Here is an 18880-nt window from a genome sequence, read left to right as displayed (position 1 = left end):
TTAGGAGATATCATAGGGAAAACACCTACAAAAATTGGTGTTTTTAATAAAAAATGCAATTGTCAATAATTTTTGGCAAAGAGCCCCCAGAAGAAGAATGCATACCCATTCCTTTAAGGTGCTCCAAAGCTTTTTACTATCATTCTTTGTATAATTTATCTTTGTTTCATAGTATAGTTTATTTTAGTTCAGTTTATTCAAATTGTTTTTCAATGCAGCTAGCCATTTCTTTTGACTCCTCTCTCAACCATACCCTTTTTTTTTATTTATTCCTTATCAATCCACTGGGATTGAACTGTTTTCAGTCATTTTCTTAATCACTGCTTGCTTATTAGTAACTGGAATGCTTTGGCACAAAAACGTTTGAGAAATGCTCATCTAGATGTAGTCAATGGATGGGTCTATGGTTCGATGGATGCATAGGAAATTATTTGACAATGATTATCTTGTTGATGGTGACAACTGCTTGGTTAAGCTGTCAATTCTCAACTCTTCTGTTGTGACTGTATGTAGATTTATTGTCAGCATGATAGCTACAAGCTAGCCATTTAACTTTTTTTGGGGGGGGGTAATGCTACTGTAATGATGAGAGACCGAATACTGTCCACCACTTTGAATGAATTCTCCTTGATTTAATAGTAGATGTTCAGTTTGGAGAGGAAGACTAGGAGGAGGAAGATACTTTGATCGTGTTTGTTTATTTAAACACAATTATTTGGCCCTCTTTTTCCCCTCCCGATTTAAAACCGCTCTCTCAACAGGACTGACCCGTTCCAACAAACATACATACAACAGCGCATACACTGTTGACCCAACGTCCCAAACCTCATCCCCACCAAATCTCTGGTTAGGTATGTTCAGGCTGCAGGGGGCTCCATAGCTGGAGGTAGAAGTGGGCCCCTAACCACCAAACTATGATCATCCTAACCTTGACCATCGTTTTTAATCTGTCCCTGGATCAGTGGTTATGGGCGACTTTTATCAACACCATATCTTAACCAAACTTACACCCATCCAAGCTATATTTTGGACAAACACTTTTTTTATTTTATTCCATAGATACAGTATAACATACGGTGTATGCTCTGGTTTGGTTTGGTCTTAAAGCCACACTTTGTACCTTTTCAAGTTTGGGCCCTACTTTTGTTTGTAAATGGGGTGGGTCTCGGTAGATCTAATCGCGCCTCCTTAGTTATTTGAACTATGTGGCGACCTCACCTACCTCTCACATCATCTGTTTACTGATGCAGATTATTTGACTGGAATTGAATGTGACCCATTGTGTCTTCAACTGCATTGGTGGAAGTTTGGATTTGGTGTCTCTTGTTGTGGTACTGTAGCTATAGGACAATATTGATGTTTGAAGTGATGGTGTAAACTACTATGCCAACTTCCTCCACCCCTGTGCTAAACTGTGTATCAATGAAATGGTCATTTGTAGTTTTTCTGTTGTGATTCTTTCTGTGATATATTGGGGTGTACAGTGACATTAGTAGTGCCAGAAATGAAATGTATTAACTGCTTGTAGTCCTTTCTACACAATTTTTTTTTTTTTATAATATGAGAAAGTAATTTGGATTAATCCACTAAGAAACAAACTGAGCGTGGTTTACTTGTATCATTACCTGGTCCTGCGTGGCCCAGTTAGGAGGAGAGCGTGGCACAAGCAATGTCACGGTTGTGGGTTTACTTCCTGCAGGGATCACATAGACTGACTATACCAAACAGTAGGAACATCTTCCTAATATTAAGTTGCATCCCCCCACCCCGCCCTCTGGCCTTCAGAACAGGGATACTGGCCCATGTTGACTACAATTCTTCCCACAGTTGTGTCAAGTTGGCTGGATGTCCTTCGGTTGGTAGACCATTCTTGATACACATGGGGAACTGTTGAATGTGGAAAAACCCAGAAGCGTTGCATTTCTCGACACAAATCGGTGCACCTACTACCATACCCCCGTTCAAAGGCACTTTAATATTTTGTCTTACCCATTCCCCCTCTGAATGGCACACACACACACAACCCATGTCTCAATTGTCTCAAGGCTTAAAAATCCTACTTTACCGGTCTCCTCCTCTTCATCAAGACTGATTTGAAGTGGATTTTAACAGGCTACATCAATAAGGGATCATAGCTTTCACCTGGTCGGTCAGTCATGGAAAGAGCAGGTGTTCTTAATGTTTTTTATACTCAGTGTATGTGTGCACTCACTGTACTGTAAGTCACTGAGTGGCATATAATAATATATAGACATATCCCCATTTTAAAAGTAGTAAACCATCTAAAGAGACATGAGGGAGTCTTTTTGCTTTTGAGACCAAATTGGAGGTATAACATCCAATGGCCTAATGAATCAGGGGAGGCGTACCAGACCAAGGATGCAACTAGTTACGTCCTCTGACTTAGGGTCGTAACTCAGCCAAGTAGGTTTGGTTTTCTATGGAAAATGCTAAATCTGACATGCTCAAATTCTGAAAGTAAGACTTGGTTGCTGTAGCCCAGGGTTAATCTGACTTGAATAAAAAAGACAGCCAGCACTTGCAAATAAAGTGTAAATTTGAGTTATTGACGTAAGCGGCTGAGTATGATGGATTTCTTTAAATGCTTCATTTGCAAGTGCTGGTCATTTTTCAATTAAGTTGTCTTTCTATGGATCATTAGGATTAGGACCATTTGTACTTCTTGACTCAAAAATCAAATACTTTGTTAGATATTTCCAGACCCCAAAAGTGGTGAAATGTCAAGACTGATCCACGTCCCACATCATCTTGTGATATGCCTCAACCCTAAATAAATGGGAAATGGCACGGTCTAATTTCCTATTTCATGGGGTCTTTCTATACACTGGTGATGTTTGTAATGTATGTACAGTATAGGATATGTTGTCCTGGTGGAACCAGCTTGATACTGCGTTCAGCTTTCTAATTCACTTGGTAAATGGTGAACGTAGCCATCAGGCTGGTTCCACCTGGCTGATCATATACACTACCAGTCAAAAGGTTGGACACACCTATTCATTCAAGGGTTTTTCTTTTTTTACACTATTTTCTACATTGTATAATAATAGTGAAGGCATAAACACTATGAAATAACACATATGGAATCATGTATTAACCAAATAAAGTGTTAAACAAATCTAAATATATTTTATATTTGAGATTGTTAAAAGTAGCCACCCTTTGCTTTGTTCACAGCTTTGCACACTCTTGGCATTCTCTCAACCAGCTTCAGCTTGGAAGGTTTTTCCAACAGTCTAGATGGAGTTCCCACAAGTACAGAGCACTTGTGGGCTGCTTTTCCTTCACTCTGCGCTCCAACTCATCCCAAACCATCTCGATTGGGTTGAGGTTGGGTGATTGTGGAGGCCAGGTCATCTGATGCAACACTCCATCACTCTCCTTCTTGGTCAAATAGCCCTTACACAGCCTGGAGGTGTGTTTTTGGGTCCAAGTCCTGTTGATAAACAAATTATAGGCCCACTAAGTGCAAATCAGATAGGATGGGATATCGGTGCAGATTTCTGTTGTAGCCATGCTGGTTAAGTGTGTCTTAAATTCTAAATAATTCACCAACAGTGTTACCAGCAAAACACCATCACACCTCCTCCTCCATGCTTCACGGTGGGAACCACACATTTGGAGATCATCCGCTCACCTACTCTGTGTCTCACAAAGACACGGCGGTTGGAACCAACAGTCTCAAATTTGTGGTTTCTCTGCAGAAATTTGACCATGAAGGCCTGATTTCACACAGTCTCCTCTGAACAGTTGATGTTGATGTGTCTGTTACTTGAACTCTGTGAAGCATTTTTGGGGGGCTGCAATCTGAGGTGCAGTTAACTCTAATGACTCTTATCCTCTGCTGCAGTAGTAACTCTGGGTCTTCCTTTCCTGTAGCGGTCCTCATGAGAGCCAGTTTCATCATATCTCTTGATGGTTTTTGCGATTGCACTTGAAGAAACTTTCAACGTTTTTGAAATTTTTCGGATTGACTGACCATAAAGTAATGATGGACTGTCGTTTCTCTTTGCTTATTTGAGCTGTTCTTGCCATAATATGGACTTAGCCTGATTTGATAATAGACCATCTTCTGTATACCACCCCTACCTTGTCACAACACAACTGATTGTCTCAAATGCATTAAGTAGAAAATAAATTCCACCATATAACTTTTAACAAGGCACACCTGTTTATTGAAATGCATTCACGGTGACTACCTCATGAAGCTGGATGGGAGAATGCTAAGAGTGTACAAAGCTGTCATCAAGGGAAAGGGTGGCTACTTTAAAAAATATAAAATATATTTTGATTTGTTTAACACTTTTTTGGTTACTACTTGATTTTATGTGTGCCATTTCGTAGTTTTGATGTCTTCACTATTATTCTACAATGTAGAAAATGGTCAAAATAAAGAAAAACCCTTGAATGAGTAGGTGTCCAAACTTTTGACTGGTACTGTATGTATGTATATATGTGTATATATATTACTGTACTATGGTGGAGTATATACCCTGGTGATGTTTTATTGTATTGTGCTAGAACATGGAGTGTAGTATTCCTTGGTGATTGTATAGTTTTACAAGCTTTTATATGTGATAATAGAATCCAATAGTCTTTGGTGACCAGATGGTGTGTTGATCGCAGTCCCTAAGTGTGTGTGCTTGCTTGTGTTTGTGTGTGTGTGCCTCTGTGTGTGCTTGCTTGTGTTTCTGCGTGTTTGTGTGTGTGTCTCTGTGCTTGCTTGTGTGTATGTGTATCATCAGGCCCTACGGTACTGGAGGTGTTCAACACCCTGCTCAAGCACCTGCGGATGAGTGTGGACTTTGAGCTGGGTGAGAACTCCAGACGGAACTCCGGCGCCAGCGTGTCCTCGTCCGGACGGGTCAAGGAGAGCGAGGAGCGCATCGTCCAGAACGCCATCATCCAGACAATCGGTTAGTTTCCCTAACATGCCCATTGCATTTTTTATTTATTTTTTCCCCGTTAGTTGTTAGTCATGACAGCTACTCTTCCTAGGGTCCACACAAAACATTCATATGCCCATTTAATTTTTTATTTAACCTTTATTTCACATTTAATTTTTGTTTATTTATTTAACTAGGCAAGTCAGTTAAGAACAAATTCTTATTTACAATGACGGCCTACCCCGGCCAAACTCTGGTTATCAATATTAGTTATTTCTTGAGTTGGCTATTATCCTACTTGCAATAAAATCATGGGAGGGAAAAATTGGCCAGGTTAGCTACTGCCCGCGACACCGTGATACAGCTGCCCAGTGCAAGCACCTCACGTCGGCAAGCACCTCGATAAAACACTAGTCATTCGCTCCAACTTGTCTTCGTGCTCCCCGAGGGCAGTAACTTTAGCTAATTGTCACGTCACTGTAACATCCATATGAACACTAGTTATCTGTCATCACAGATGAATGGGTAAACAAATATACAGTGGTTAAAGTATATTTTTTGTCATAGTTGAGGGACACTAGCTATCTAACCTAACTGTCGATAGCTATCGCCATAACAACGAAAAGCATCAAGTCTCGGTCTGGCTTCAAAAGATTTAAGTCCAAAGTCTTGCTGTTGTTCAATGGTAAATCTCATCCGTAGCTGTACTTCATCTAGTCACAACCAGCTTTCTGTAGGTAAGACATTTTTTCCCCCAACTCTCCATATTGACCATTTTAGTACCAATTAACCCTGAAGTATCTATGGAGCACGGGGAGCCCATATTGCCATTCGAGGTGATTGTATAGGCCTTTATAGAGGCAAAGTATTTTAAGACATTAGGCCTACATTTACTGTTAGATTATTCTGTTACACGGTTAACTAGCAGGAAATTATATTTAAAGAGAAACTTTGGGATTTTCACATCGAGGCCCTTTATCTACTTCCCCAGAGTCAGATGAACTCAGGGATACCATGAATGCTAGAATATATCCATATACATTTACATTTACATTACATTTAAGTCATTTAGCAGACGCTCTTATCCAGAGCGACTTACAAATTGGAAAGTTTATACATATTCACCCTGGTCCCCCCGTGGGAATTGAACCCTGGTCCCCCGTGGGAATTGAACCCACAACCCTGGCGTTGCAAGCGCCATGCTCTACCAACTGAGCCACACGGGACCACATATACTTCCAGTCATTGCGCTAACTCTAGTTAGCATTTGCTCTCAAAACTACTTACTTTTAACTTCCTTCCTACTGGACACACAGACATACAAATGGTACCCACTAGTTCATCTGACTCTGGGTAGTAGATAAAAAGGCCCTCATTGCCAAAATCTCAAAGTATCCCTTTAATTATTTGGCTAAAGGGTTTTGAGTTTCCACTTCCTCAGAGTCAGATGGTAAATTAGCCCCAAATTAAATGTAATTTTAATGTTTTTTTAATTATTGTCTATTGAGCAAAAATAATCTAATAACCATATTTAGACAGTAAAGTTATAGCAACAATAGCGTAATTGTCAACCCATAATGAATGCCAATCACTGGTTAGGTGTTGCACATCAAAATACCATTATCTTTCCTGGTTGGACATGTTAGATTTAAATGTAGGCCTATCTAAAACATGCCTTGAATCATACCATCTCAATAGCGCTTTGAAGGACTTTAAAACGTCTGCCAAATGTGACTCACCACCTGGATTCTGTCTTATGTAGCAAAGTTTTAAATGGCTTTTTTTTTGCGTGGGATAAAAGTAGAGACTCAGAGATACAAAATTGTAGATCATACACTGCATTTTTGAGGAACAGTGGAAAAGTAATTCTGCTTTGAAAGTTGATAAACTTGTAAACTCACTTTTGAGAAAATGGCCTTTTGAATGTTTTGGTATCTAGTGAAGAGCTCTTCTTTGTCCACCCATCTCGTTTCGCTCTCGGAACGTTCAGAGTGCACACTTGACGCTCTGGCATTTCTTTCATCTCCATACCAACTTGTTTTGACATGTAGATCATGTATTTTGGACGTTTTCAGACAATACAATTAATCACAATCATTTAAAAAATATATTTTAAGGACCAAATTATGAAAATGTTGGTGCCACCACAGGTAAAAGTTATTATGGAGCCCTCCTATATTGTTTTTTTTTTTATTGATTTCCAGGCTGTTTAAATTGCAGAGGGTGACTTTTTATTGTTGACCTCGTAGTTACATGCGCTTGAATTTGTATGCTCTACACACAGTATAATTGGAAATAACTTGTCTATGCGCCATTCCTTTAAAGTCAGAGTGCCAAAGAAAAATATTTGCATCGTTTGACAATTTAACAGACAAAGTTTTGTAAGGCATTCATTTACCCCATGGTCACACAGGGTTCTTTGGTGGCAACCTGCCAGACTACCAGCGTGCGGAGGTGATGATGTTCATCATGGGCAAGGTGCCCGTGTATGGCACCCCCTGCCACACCCTGGACACTGTGAAGATTGGGTGAGTCACACTTATTACCTCCACGCTACAGGGTTTCCCATGGACATTAGGTTCATCTCGGGGGTTCTCCTTTCTTACTCAGGGGTGACTGGTTTGGTACTAGGGTTTAATATTTTCCTGGTATTTTACAAATGCTTCATGCCAAGAACAAATCACTTTTCTTCCAGGTAACCCGGTATTTCCCGCCAAAATCGGAAGCATTATAAAGCATATAAATATGTCTGGATTTGATTAGAGCTTTGATCAGCATGACAATTCTAACCTGATGCTGCCTGAGCCTCATGAGACATATATTAAATACATTTTATGACCCCTACATTAACGATATTTAATGAGACCAAGCCCAAAAATATCCCAAATGATGATGCCATTTTCCAATACATTTATGATATAGGCTACTACTGCACATTACGAACGACTGGAAAAACATAAAAGTCACCCAGTTTCGATCCGGCCACGGTAGGTTATTTTAATACAATAGATAACGCATCCAAAACAGAAAGACAACGGTTAGAAATAATCCCAAAGTTGTTTGTCTGAATGCCCGCTCTCACCTTCAGCATAAAAAATGCAGACCACGCTGCAATGCTATCTGTCGGGGCCAGTGGGAATGCAGCTCTCTACTTTAGTTACGCTTGCTAGCTAACTAACTTTCATGGGCAATGATGAGCCAGCTAGTTAACATTAGCCTACTACATCTAGCTACATATTGAACTTGCATCCTCTCAGGCCAGGGGCACAGTGTATGAATTTATGGTTGGATAATAATCACCATCATAATCATTGGCCGGTTACGGAGAATTAAGGAAAACCACCAGTCCAAATCACTATCTCCATCTATGGCTAAGTTGGGAAAGGGACAACAATTCAACGAGATGGAACAATTCAAGTTTCTTTTCTAATTACGTTTAGCTTTTGATGTGATGTGATTGGTGTGAAGCCAAATCCAATATTATTTTATACTTTTTTATAGGGAGGCCAAATGCTTGCTGGCATCCCATGCATTCAATGGTACGGGCGGCAACAATGTCATACTCTTTTTGACCAGACAGCATCAGATAGATGGGCTACACATACAGAGACAGAGGGGCGCTGTTTCACTCGCTCAGCTGCTTTCTCCGGTGACATACATTCAGCGTCTTGCAAATTGAAGTACAATTATGAAACAGAGAGACAAAATATAAATTATTTCTTTTTTTTCTTTGTCAAATTTATACGGAAGCCTGACTTCCCTTAGCACTGATGAATACGCACCACTGGATGACACACTTTTATGAGTTAGTAATGCACAGGTACTGTGCTTATGAAGGTGCTTATAAACATCTGGGTCAACACACTTCCAGGATGCCATTGGAATTTTTCATATTTTTTAATTTTTCTAGTAATTTCTAGTAATAATAGAAGGATGTAGAAACGTTTTATTTGCATACTTGACTTTCCACACAGATGTACTATAGAGAATATACCTAGTTAGTAGAGTTATATGTTATACTATATATACAATTCCTTCAGAAAGTATTCAAACCCCTTGACTTATTCCACATTTTGATGTTTTACAGTCTGAATTCAAAATATATAAAAAAATAATAATAATCTCAACCATTTACACAATACTCCATAATGACAACGTTTTGAAATGTATTAAATAGAGAAATATCAAATTTACATAATTCACACCCCTGAGTCAATACTTTGTAGAAGCAAATTTTACAGCTGTGAGACTTTGTGGGTAAGCCTCTAAGAGCTTTCCACACCTGGATTGTGCCCATTATTCTTTTAAAAAGTCATCAAGCTCTGTCGAATTGGTTGTTGATCCTTATTAGACAACCATTTAAGGTCTTGCCATAGAATTTCAAGTAGGTTTAAGTCAAATTGTAACTCGGCCACTTGGTAAGCAACTCCAGTGTAGATTTGGCCTTGTGTTTTAGGCTATTGTCCTGCTGAAAGGTGAGTTCATCTCCCAGTATCTGGTGGAAAGCAGACTGAACCAGGTTTTCCTCTAGGATTTTGCCTATGCTTAGCTCCAATCTGCAAATGTTTTATCCTGAAACTCACTAGTCCTTAATGATTACACATATACCCATAATATGATGCAGCCACCTCTATGATTTGAAAATATGGAGAGTGGTGCTCAGTAATGTGTTGTATTGGATTTGCCCAATTTTTGTATTTAGGCCAAAAAGTTTAATTTCTTTGCCACATTTCTTACAATATTACTTTAGTGGCTTGTTGCAAACAGAATGCATGTTTTGGAATATTTGTTTTCTGTACAGGCTTCCTTCTTTTCACTCTGTCAATTAGGTTGGTATTGTGGAGTATCTACAATGTTGTTGATCCATCCTCAGTTTTCTCTTATCACAGCCATTAAACTCTGTAACTGTTTTAATGTCACAATTGGCCTCATGGTGAAATCCCTGAGCAGTTTCCTTCCTCTCCGGCAACTGAGTTAAGAAGGATGCCTGTATCTTTGTAGTGACTGGGTGTATTGATACAACATCCAAAGTGTAATTAATAACTTCACCATGGTCAAATGGATATTCAATATCTGCTTACATTTTTTTTTACCAACCTACCAATGGGTGCCCTTCTTTGCAAGGCATTGGAAAACCTCACTGGTCTTTGTGGTTCAATCTGTGTTTGAAATTCACTTACAGATAATTGTATGTTGTGGGATAGAGAAATGAGGTTTGTCATTAATAAAACATGTTAAACACTATTATTGCACACAGAGTGATTTCCCCCTTACCATTTGCTAACAAACTGTTGTTGATATTCCACTCAGGCACCAGGGCACCAAGCGTATTCAGGCCATGCTGCTGAGCTCGCTCATCATGGTGAGTACTTCTATCGCCAGATCATTTATTCAATAGTACTGTCTAACGATAGCCGTATCCGCCTATCGGGATCACAACAGACTGATCAAGAATAGTGTCAATCGAGAAGAATGGCAACAGATGAATCCATTAATTTAGTCTTTTCTAATTCTGCCTAAAGGGACCTCAATGTTCTCTGTTGGTATATCTGAGTAGCGCCGAAGGAGATGGCTGCCGTTTTACGATCCCGTAATCAATTGTGCATGTTTTTTCGCGTTATTTTGTACTTAATGTTTCTGCCACCATGTCTTATGACTGAAAAGAGCTTCTAGATATCATGACAGTGATTACTCACCCCATACTGGAGAATAACTTTTTCTTCTACGAGTCGGACGGGAAGTATTTACTTCAGATGCCCAACAAGGCCCCCCTACTGTTGTGTCATCTGCAAACTTGATGATTGAGTTGGAGGAATTCTTTGACACGCAGTTGTGGGTGAACAGAGAGTACGGGAGGGGGCTGAGCATGCACCCCTTTGTGGGGCCCTAATGTTGAGGGTCAGCGAAGTGGAGATGATGTTTCCTACCTTCCACCTGGTGGCGGCCCGTCAAAGTCCAGGACTCAATTGCACAGGGGGGATTGAGACCCAGGGCCTCCAGCTTGATGATGCGCTTGGAGGGTACCATGGTGTTGAATGCTGAGCTGTTGTCAATGAACAGCATTCTTACATAGGTAATCCTTTTGTCCAGATGGGATAGGGCAGTGTTCAGTGTGATGTCGATTGCGTCGTCTGTGGACCTGTTGGGGCAGTGTGCAAACTGAAGTGGGTCTAGGGTGGCCAGTAAGGTGGTGGTGATATGATCCTTGACTAGTCTCTCAAAGCACTTCATGATAACAGAAGTGAGTGCTATGGGGCGGTAGTCATTTATTTCAGTTATCTTTGCCTTCTTGGGTACAGGAACGATGGTAGACATCTTGAAGCATGTGGGGACAACAGACTGGGATAGGGAGCGATTTAATATGTCTGTAAACACACCAGCCAGCTGGTCTGCGCAAGCTTTGAGGACGCATCTAGGGATGCCGTCTGTGCCAGCAGCTTTGCGGGTGTTAACGCGTTTAACCTGTCTAGGATCAGCGTGGCGCTAGCGGCACACCCCCCCCCCCCCCCACTGAAAAACCAGTGCCGCGAAATTCAAAAAAAATATTTTTTTAAAATATTTAACTTTCACACATTAAAGTCCAATACAGCTAATGAAAGACACAGATCTTGTGAATCCAGTCAACATTTCCGATTTTTAAAATGTTTTACAGGGAAGACACAATATGTAAAGATGTACATCTATTACCTAAAAACACATTAGCATAATCCACCATCTTTTATTTGTCCACCAACACCAGTAGCCATCACCAATTCGGCTAAACTAAGATATTTATAGCCCCTAACCAACAAAAAAACTCATTAGATGACAGTCTGATAACATATTTATGGTATGGGATAGGTTTTGTTAGAAAAAAGTGCATATTTCAGGTATATGGCATAGTTTACAATTGCACCCACCGTCACAAATGGACTAGAATAATTACAATGAGCAACGTGTTTACCTAACTACTAATCATCAAACATTTCGTAAAAATACACAGCATACACGAATCGAAAGACACAGATCCTGTGAATACAGACAATATTTCAGATTTTCTAAGTGTCTTACAGCGAAAACACAATAAATCGTTATATTAGCTTAGCACATAGCAATTAGCAGCCCAGCATTGATTCTAGCCAAAGTGAGCGATAAAAGTCAACATCGCCAAAAGATATTAATTTTTTCACTAACCTTCTCAGAATTCTTCCGATGACACTCCTGTAACATCACATTACAACATGCATATACAGTTTGATCGAAAATGTTTATATTTAGCCACCAAAATCATGGTTAGACAATGTGAAATGTAGACAAGCTGGTAAAGAAAAAGTCCTTGCGCCACTTAGACAGTGATCTACTCTTATACATAAATACTCATAAACGTGACTAAAAAATATAGGGTGGACAGGGATTGATAGACAATTTAATTCTTAATACAATTGCGTTATTACATTTTTTAATTTATCCTTACTTTTCAATACAGTTTGCGCCAAGCGAAGCTACGTCAAAAAACATGGCGTCCTAAGCCACTAAAATGTTTCGACAGAAACACGATTTATCATAATAAAAATGTCCTACCTTGAGCTGTTCTTCCATCAGTATCTTGGGCAAAGGATCCTTTCTTGGGAGAAATCGTCTTTTGGTGGAAAGCTGTCCTCTTGCCATGTGGAAATGTCAACTGCGTTCGGGATGAACTGAAAAGCGTGCCCAACTTTTCACATCGTTGCAAAAATAAATGTCCCAAAATCGCACTAAACGGATATAAATTGCTATAAAACGCTTTAAATTAACTACCTTATGATGTTTTTAACTCCTATAACGAGTGAAAAGATGACCGGAGAAATATAACAGGCTAAACTAACGCTTGGAACAGGTGCGCGCCGGTGTCCTCTAGGCTCATGACGCAGCTCCCAAAGAATGACTAGCTTCAGGGTTTTTTCATTTGTAGGGCCTGTGAACGCGCAATCGACCCCGTTGGAATCGTCATCACGTAAAGGCATCCAGGGGAAGACGTAAGAAGTGTCCGTATAGTCATAGCAACGACAGTGCCCTTTTAACTGACTTCAGAAGAGTGGCCAACATTTCTCAAATCTGACTCCATGTCAGGGAAATTGCTGTAGAATGGGCTCTGTTCCACTTAGAGACAAAATTTCAACTCCTATAGAAACTATAGACTGTTTTCTATCCAATAATAATAATAATAATATGCATATTGTACGATCAAGGATTTTGTGGGAAGCCGTTTAAAAAATTAGCCAAATTAGCATAAATAGTCTAAACAGCGCCCCCATCCCCAACAGGTTAAATGTTTTACCCACATCAGCCACGGAGAAGGAGGGGGGGGGGGGGGGGCACAGTCCTTGTTAGTGGGCCGTGACGATGGCACTTATCTTCAAAGCGGGCAAAGAAGGTGTTTAGTTTGTCTTGAAGCGTCACGTCGGTGTCCGTGACGTGGCTGGATTTCTTTTTGTACTCCGTGATTTCCTGTACACCCTGCCACATACGTCTCATGTCTGAGCCGTTGAATTACGAATCCACCTTGTCCCTGTACTGGCATTTCGCTTGTTTGATTGCCTTGCGGAGGGAATAGCTACACTGTTTATATTTATACATATTCCCAGACCTCTTTCCATGGTTAAATATGGTAGATCGCGCTTTCAGTTTTGCATGAATACCGCCATCCATCCAAAGTGTCTGTTTAGGGTAGGTTTTAATAGTCACAGTGGGTACAACATCTTCAATGCACTTCTTTATAAACGCACTCACCGAGTCGGCGTATAGGTCGATGTTGTTCTCTGAGGCTGACTGGAACATATTCCAGTCCGCGTGATCAAAACAATCTTGAAGCGGGGCTTCCGATTGGTCGGAGCAGCGTTGAATGGTTCTCGTCACTGGTACGTCCTGTTTGAGTAGATGGCGTTGTGGTCTGATTTGCCGAAGGGAGGCCGGGGGAGGGCTTTGTATGCATCGTGGAAGTTAGAGTAGCAGTGATCGAGGGTATTGCGCATACGCGTAGAGCAATCAATAGGCTGGAAGAATTTAGGTGGACTTGTTCTCAAATTTGCTTTGTTAAAATCCCCAGCTACAATAAATGCATCCTCAGGATGTATGGTTTCCAGTTCGCATATAGTCCAGTGAAGTTCCTTGTGGTCGACTTGGTGTCTGCTTGAGGGGGAATGTACACAGCTGTGACTATAACTGACGAAAATGATCTTGGTAGGTAAAATGGCCAGCACATGATTGTAAGGAATTCTAGATCAGGTGAGCAAAATGTCTTGAGTTCCTGTATGTTGTTATGATTACACCATGAGTCGTTAATCATAAAGCATACACCCCCGCCCTTCCTTTCCCATAGAGGTGTTTATCTCTGTTGGCGAGATGCAAGGAGAAGCTCGGTGGCTGAACTGATTCCGACCATATATTCCGAGAGAGCCATGTTTCCGTGAAACAGAGAATGTTACGATCTCTGATGTCTCTCTGGAAAGCAACCCTTGCTCAAATTTTGTTTACCTTGTTGTCAAGAGACTGGACATTGGCTCGGGAGCGGTGTGCAATGTGCACGTCTACAGAGCCTGTCCAGATGGCCACTTCATCTGCCCCTATTTCCGGCGTCGTTGTTTTGGATCGCCTACAGGTATTAGTTCCATTGTCCTGGGTGGTGGTGGTCCGAACAGAGGATCTGCTTCGGCAAAGTCGTATTCCTGGTCGTAATGTTGATAAGTTGACGTTGCTCTTATATCCAATAGTTCTTCCCGGCTGTATGTAGTAAGACTTAAGATTTCCTGGGGTAACAATGTAAGAAATAATACATAAAAAAACGAAATACTGCATAGTTTCCTAAGAACTCGAAGCGAGGCGACCATCTCTGTCGGCGCCATGCTTAGCTCATCACTAAGCTAAGGACCTGGGACTAAACACCTCCCTCTGCAACTGGTTCCCGGAGTTCCTGACAGGCTGCCCCCAGGTGGTAAGGGTAGGTAACAACACATCCGCCCACGCTGATCCTCAACATGGGGGCCCCTCAGGGGTGCGTGCTCAGTCCCCTCGAGTACTCCCTGTTCACTCTTGAATGCATGGCCAGGCATGACTCCAACACCATCATCAAGTTTGCCTCTGACACAACAGTGTCACAATAGGCCTGATCACCAACAACGATGAGACCGCCTATAGGGAGGCGGTCAGAGACCTGGCCGTGTGGTGCCATCCAGGACAACATCCTCTCCCTCAATGTGATCAAGACAAAGGAGATGATTGTGGACTACAGGAAAAGGAGGTCCAAGCACGCCCCCATTCTCATCGATGGGGCTGCAGTGGAGCAGGTTGAGAACTTCAAGTTCTTTGGTGTCCATATCACCAACAAACTATCATGGTCCAAACACACTAAGACAGTCATGAAGAGGGCATGACAAAGCCTATTACCCCTCAGGAGACTGAAAAGATTTGGCATGGGTCCTCAGATTCTCAAAAGGTTCACAGCTGCACCAGTGAGATCATCCTGACGGGTTGCATCTCACTGCCTTGTATGTCAACTGCTCGGCCTCTGACCGCAAGCCACTACAGCGGGTAGTGCATATGGCCCAGTACATCACTGTGGGCCAAGCTTCCCGCCATCCAGGCCCTAAAAATTGTCAGACTCCAGCCACAATAGTCATAGACTGTTCTTTCTGCTAGTGCACGGCAAGCGGTACCGGAGCGCCAAGTCTAGATCCAAAAGGCTTCTTAACAGCTTCTACCCCCAAGCCATAAGGCTCCTGAACAGCTAATCAAAGGGCTTCCCAGATCCCTCTTTTATGCTGCTGCTACTCTGTTTATTATCTATCTAATTATTTAATTATTGTTGTAACTCTATATTTTAACGTTGACATCATAAGATTTGTCATAAGCATGTATTCACAGTGTATTCGGAAAGTATTCAGACCCCTTGACTTTTTCCACATTTTGTTATGTTACAGCCTTATTCTCGGGCTCCTGAGTGGCGCAGCGGTCTAATGCACTGCTTATCAGTGTGAGAGGTGTCACTACAGTCCCTGGTTTGATTCCAGGCTGTATCACATCCAGCCGTGATTGGCCCAGGGTCGTCTGGATTTGGCCGAGGTAGGCCCTCATTGTAAATAAGAATTTGTTCGCAACTGACTTGCCTAGTAAAATAAAGGTTCAATTCTAAAAATAGATTTTTTTAAATAAACTCAGTTATCTACACGCAATACACCATAATGACAAAGCGAAAACAGGTTTTGAGACATTTTTGCGAATTTATTAGAAATTAAAACAATCACCTTATTTACATACGTATTCAGACCTTTTGCTATGAGACTTGAAATTGAGCCCTGGTGCATCCAGTGTCCAGTGATTAGCCTGGATGTTTCTACAACTTGATTGGAGTCCACCTGTGGTAAATTAAATTGATTGGACATGATTTGGAAAGGCACACAGCTGTCTATAAGGTCTCACAGTGCATGTCAGAGCAAAATCCAAAGCCATGAGATAGAAGGAATTGTCCGTAGAGCTCCGAGACAGGATTGTGTCGAGGCACAGATCTGGGGAAGTGTAGCAAAACATTTCTGCAGCATTGAAGGTCCCCAAGAACACAGTGGCCTCCATCATTCTTAAATGGAAGAAGTTTGGAACCACAAAGACTTTCCCAAGAGCTAGCCGCCTGGCCAAACTGAGCAATCGGGGGAGAAGGGCCTTGGTCAGGGAGGTGTCCAAGAACCCGATGGTCACTCTGACAGAGCTCCAGAGTTCCTCTGTGGATATTGTTGTCCTTCTGGAAGGTTCTCCTATCTCTGCAGCACTCCACCAATCAGGCCTTTGTGGTAGAGTGGCCAGACGGAAGACATTCTTTAGTAAAAGGCACATGACAGCCTGCTTGGAGTTTGCCCAAAGGCACCTAAAGACTCTCAGACCATGAGAAACAAGGTTCTCTGGTCTGATGAAACCAAGATTGAACTCTTTGGCCTGAATGCTAAGCATCACGTCTGGAGGAAACCTGGCACCATCCCTACACCATCCCTGGCAACATCATGCTATGGGGATGTTTTTCAGCGGCAGGGACTGGGAGATTAGTCAGGATCAAGGCAAAGATTAACTGAGAAAAGTACAGAGAGATCCTTGATGAAAACCTGCTCCAGAGCGCTCAGACTGGGACTAAGGTTCACCTTCCAACAGGACAACGACCCTAAGCACACAGCCATGAGAACGCAGGAGTGGCTTCGGGACATGTCTCTGAATGTCCTTGTGGCCCATCCAGAGCCTGTACTTGAACCCAATGGAACATCTCTGGAGAGACCTATAAATAGCTGTGCAGCAACGCTCCCCATCCAACCTGACAGAGCTTGAGAGGATCAGCAGAGAAGAATGGGGGAAACTCCCCAAATACAGGTGTGACCAGTTTGTAGCGTCATACCCAAGATGACCCGATGCTGTAATCGCTGCCATAGGTGTTTCAACAAAGTACTGAGTAAAGGGTCTGAATACTTATGTAAATGTGATATTTAAGTTGTTTTTAAATTTAATAAATTTGCAAAAATTAAAATAAAATTTTGCTTTGTCATTATTGTGTGTAGATTGATGAGGTGGGGGGGGGGGGGGGGGACAATTTAATAAATTTGAATTAGGCTGTAACGTAACAAAATGTGGAAAAAGTAAAGGGGTCTGAATACTTTCCGAAGGCACTGTAAGCATTATCATTTCTTAATGATCCTGACTAAACAGCTATTTTGAGTCAGTTAGGAATTTACTACATTGGAGAGAGACTGAATGTATTATAAGCCTTAGTAAAATACATTATTCTACATCATACGAATATGTATAAACATTCCATATCAAGGAATGATAGTTCATGGAAGAATCGGTCCATGTTAATTATAGTCCTGTGGCTTAGTTGTTATGAACGTGGTACTAGCAACGCCAAGGTCGTGGGTTCAATCCCAGCAGGGATCACATACACGCCAATGTATGCACTACTGTAAGTTGCTTTGGGTAAAAGCATCTGCTAAGTGGCATTTATATTCTACAGTATATGTAATATTATTTTAGACAGATTGAAGTGTTATTCTCTAGAGATGGGCTCGGTTATTTGAATATCCAAACAGATGTTATTATTCGATCATTTGTATTCATAAAAAAAAAAATTATAGGCCTATTTTAACAATGAAAAGGCTTTGTAAAAATGTTTTTACTTTAACCGTTGAAAAACGATATTCCAAGTGTAAATACTGGAAAGTAAACACAAGAAAAGTGAGCAAAAAAACATTTATTTTAGAAACAATAGCGAAATTCAAGGAGTTCGCAATTCATTGAGTTTATTCGATGGGGGCGCTCAGTCATCGGCCTCCCCCTTGCTTGCGGGACCAATAGAGGACAAAAAAGCAAGTGCCTCCATCACACAGCAAATGCTCAGGTTAAAAACATACGTTAAACACACATATTTCTACTATCCGGATATCCGAATACATTTTATGATATTGTAACCCAATAGTACCTTGTAATAAGAATTAAGGATAAGTCACCATGTACTTCACCATGTACACGTTTTATTATTCTCATTGCAGTTTTAAATAAGTCAAAAATAAATATATATTCTTTGAGCTGTAGCATATAGTAATACTGTGACAGTAAGTCCGTATGTATTGACTTATGTTTTCAGTAAAACAATGGCAACATCCGTACATCAAACCAACACAATTATGCAAATGCTATAACGCTCTATTTTTGGTGTATACCATGAAGCTCCTATGGTTAAAATAAATATAAACAAGCTAAAATAAGTATAAACAACCTTGTATATTAATAAAATGTTTCCTTTTCAAATAGATGAGATGAGGAACAGTCCCACGTAAGTCCCTCACAAACAGTGATTTCGCTGGTGATTACAACTAACTGCTTCCTCCAGCTTCCGTGACATTGTTGGAAGGAAGACAAATGTTCAATATGTGCCTATTATGGAAAATTATATTTCAGGCACATGCAATGTTCAAAAGCAGAAATGCGAT

General features: G+C 41.0%; 1 protein-coding gene across 3 annotated transcripts in view; it reads left to right on the top strand.

The window, feature by feature from the left end:
* The window catches only part of efr3a (EFR3 homolog A (S. cerevisiae)), a 219416-nt gene that overhangs the window by 149543 nt on the left and 50993 nt on the right, over window positions 1–18880 (top strand). For all 3 annotated transcript variants that reach the window (XM_055867573.1, XM_055867571.1, XM_055867572.1), the window contains exons 11-13: window positions 4764–4934; window positions 7318–7432; window positions 10215–10266. In XM_055867573.1, the coding sequence (XP_055723548.1) occupies window positions 4764–4934; window positions 7318–7432; window positions 10215–10266 (338 nt within the window). The remainder of the gene's footprint in view (window positions 1–4763; window positions 4935–7317; window positions 7433–10214; window positions 10267–18880) is intronic.

The sequence above is a fragment of the Salvelinus fontinalis genome, chromosome 17 (assembly GCF_029448725.1).
Source record: "Salvelinus fontinalis isolate EN_2023a chromosome 17, ASM2944872v1, whole genome shotgun sequence".
Lineage (NCBI taxonomy): Eukaryota > Metazoa > Chordata > Actinopteri > Salmoniformes > Salmonidae > Salvelinus > Salvelinus fontinalis.
Note: the sequence above shows the minus strand (reverse complement) of the source record. Positions and strands in the feature narration are given on the sequence as shown.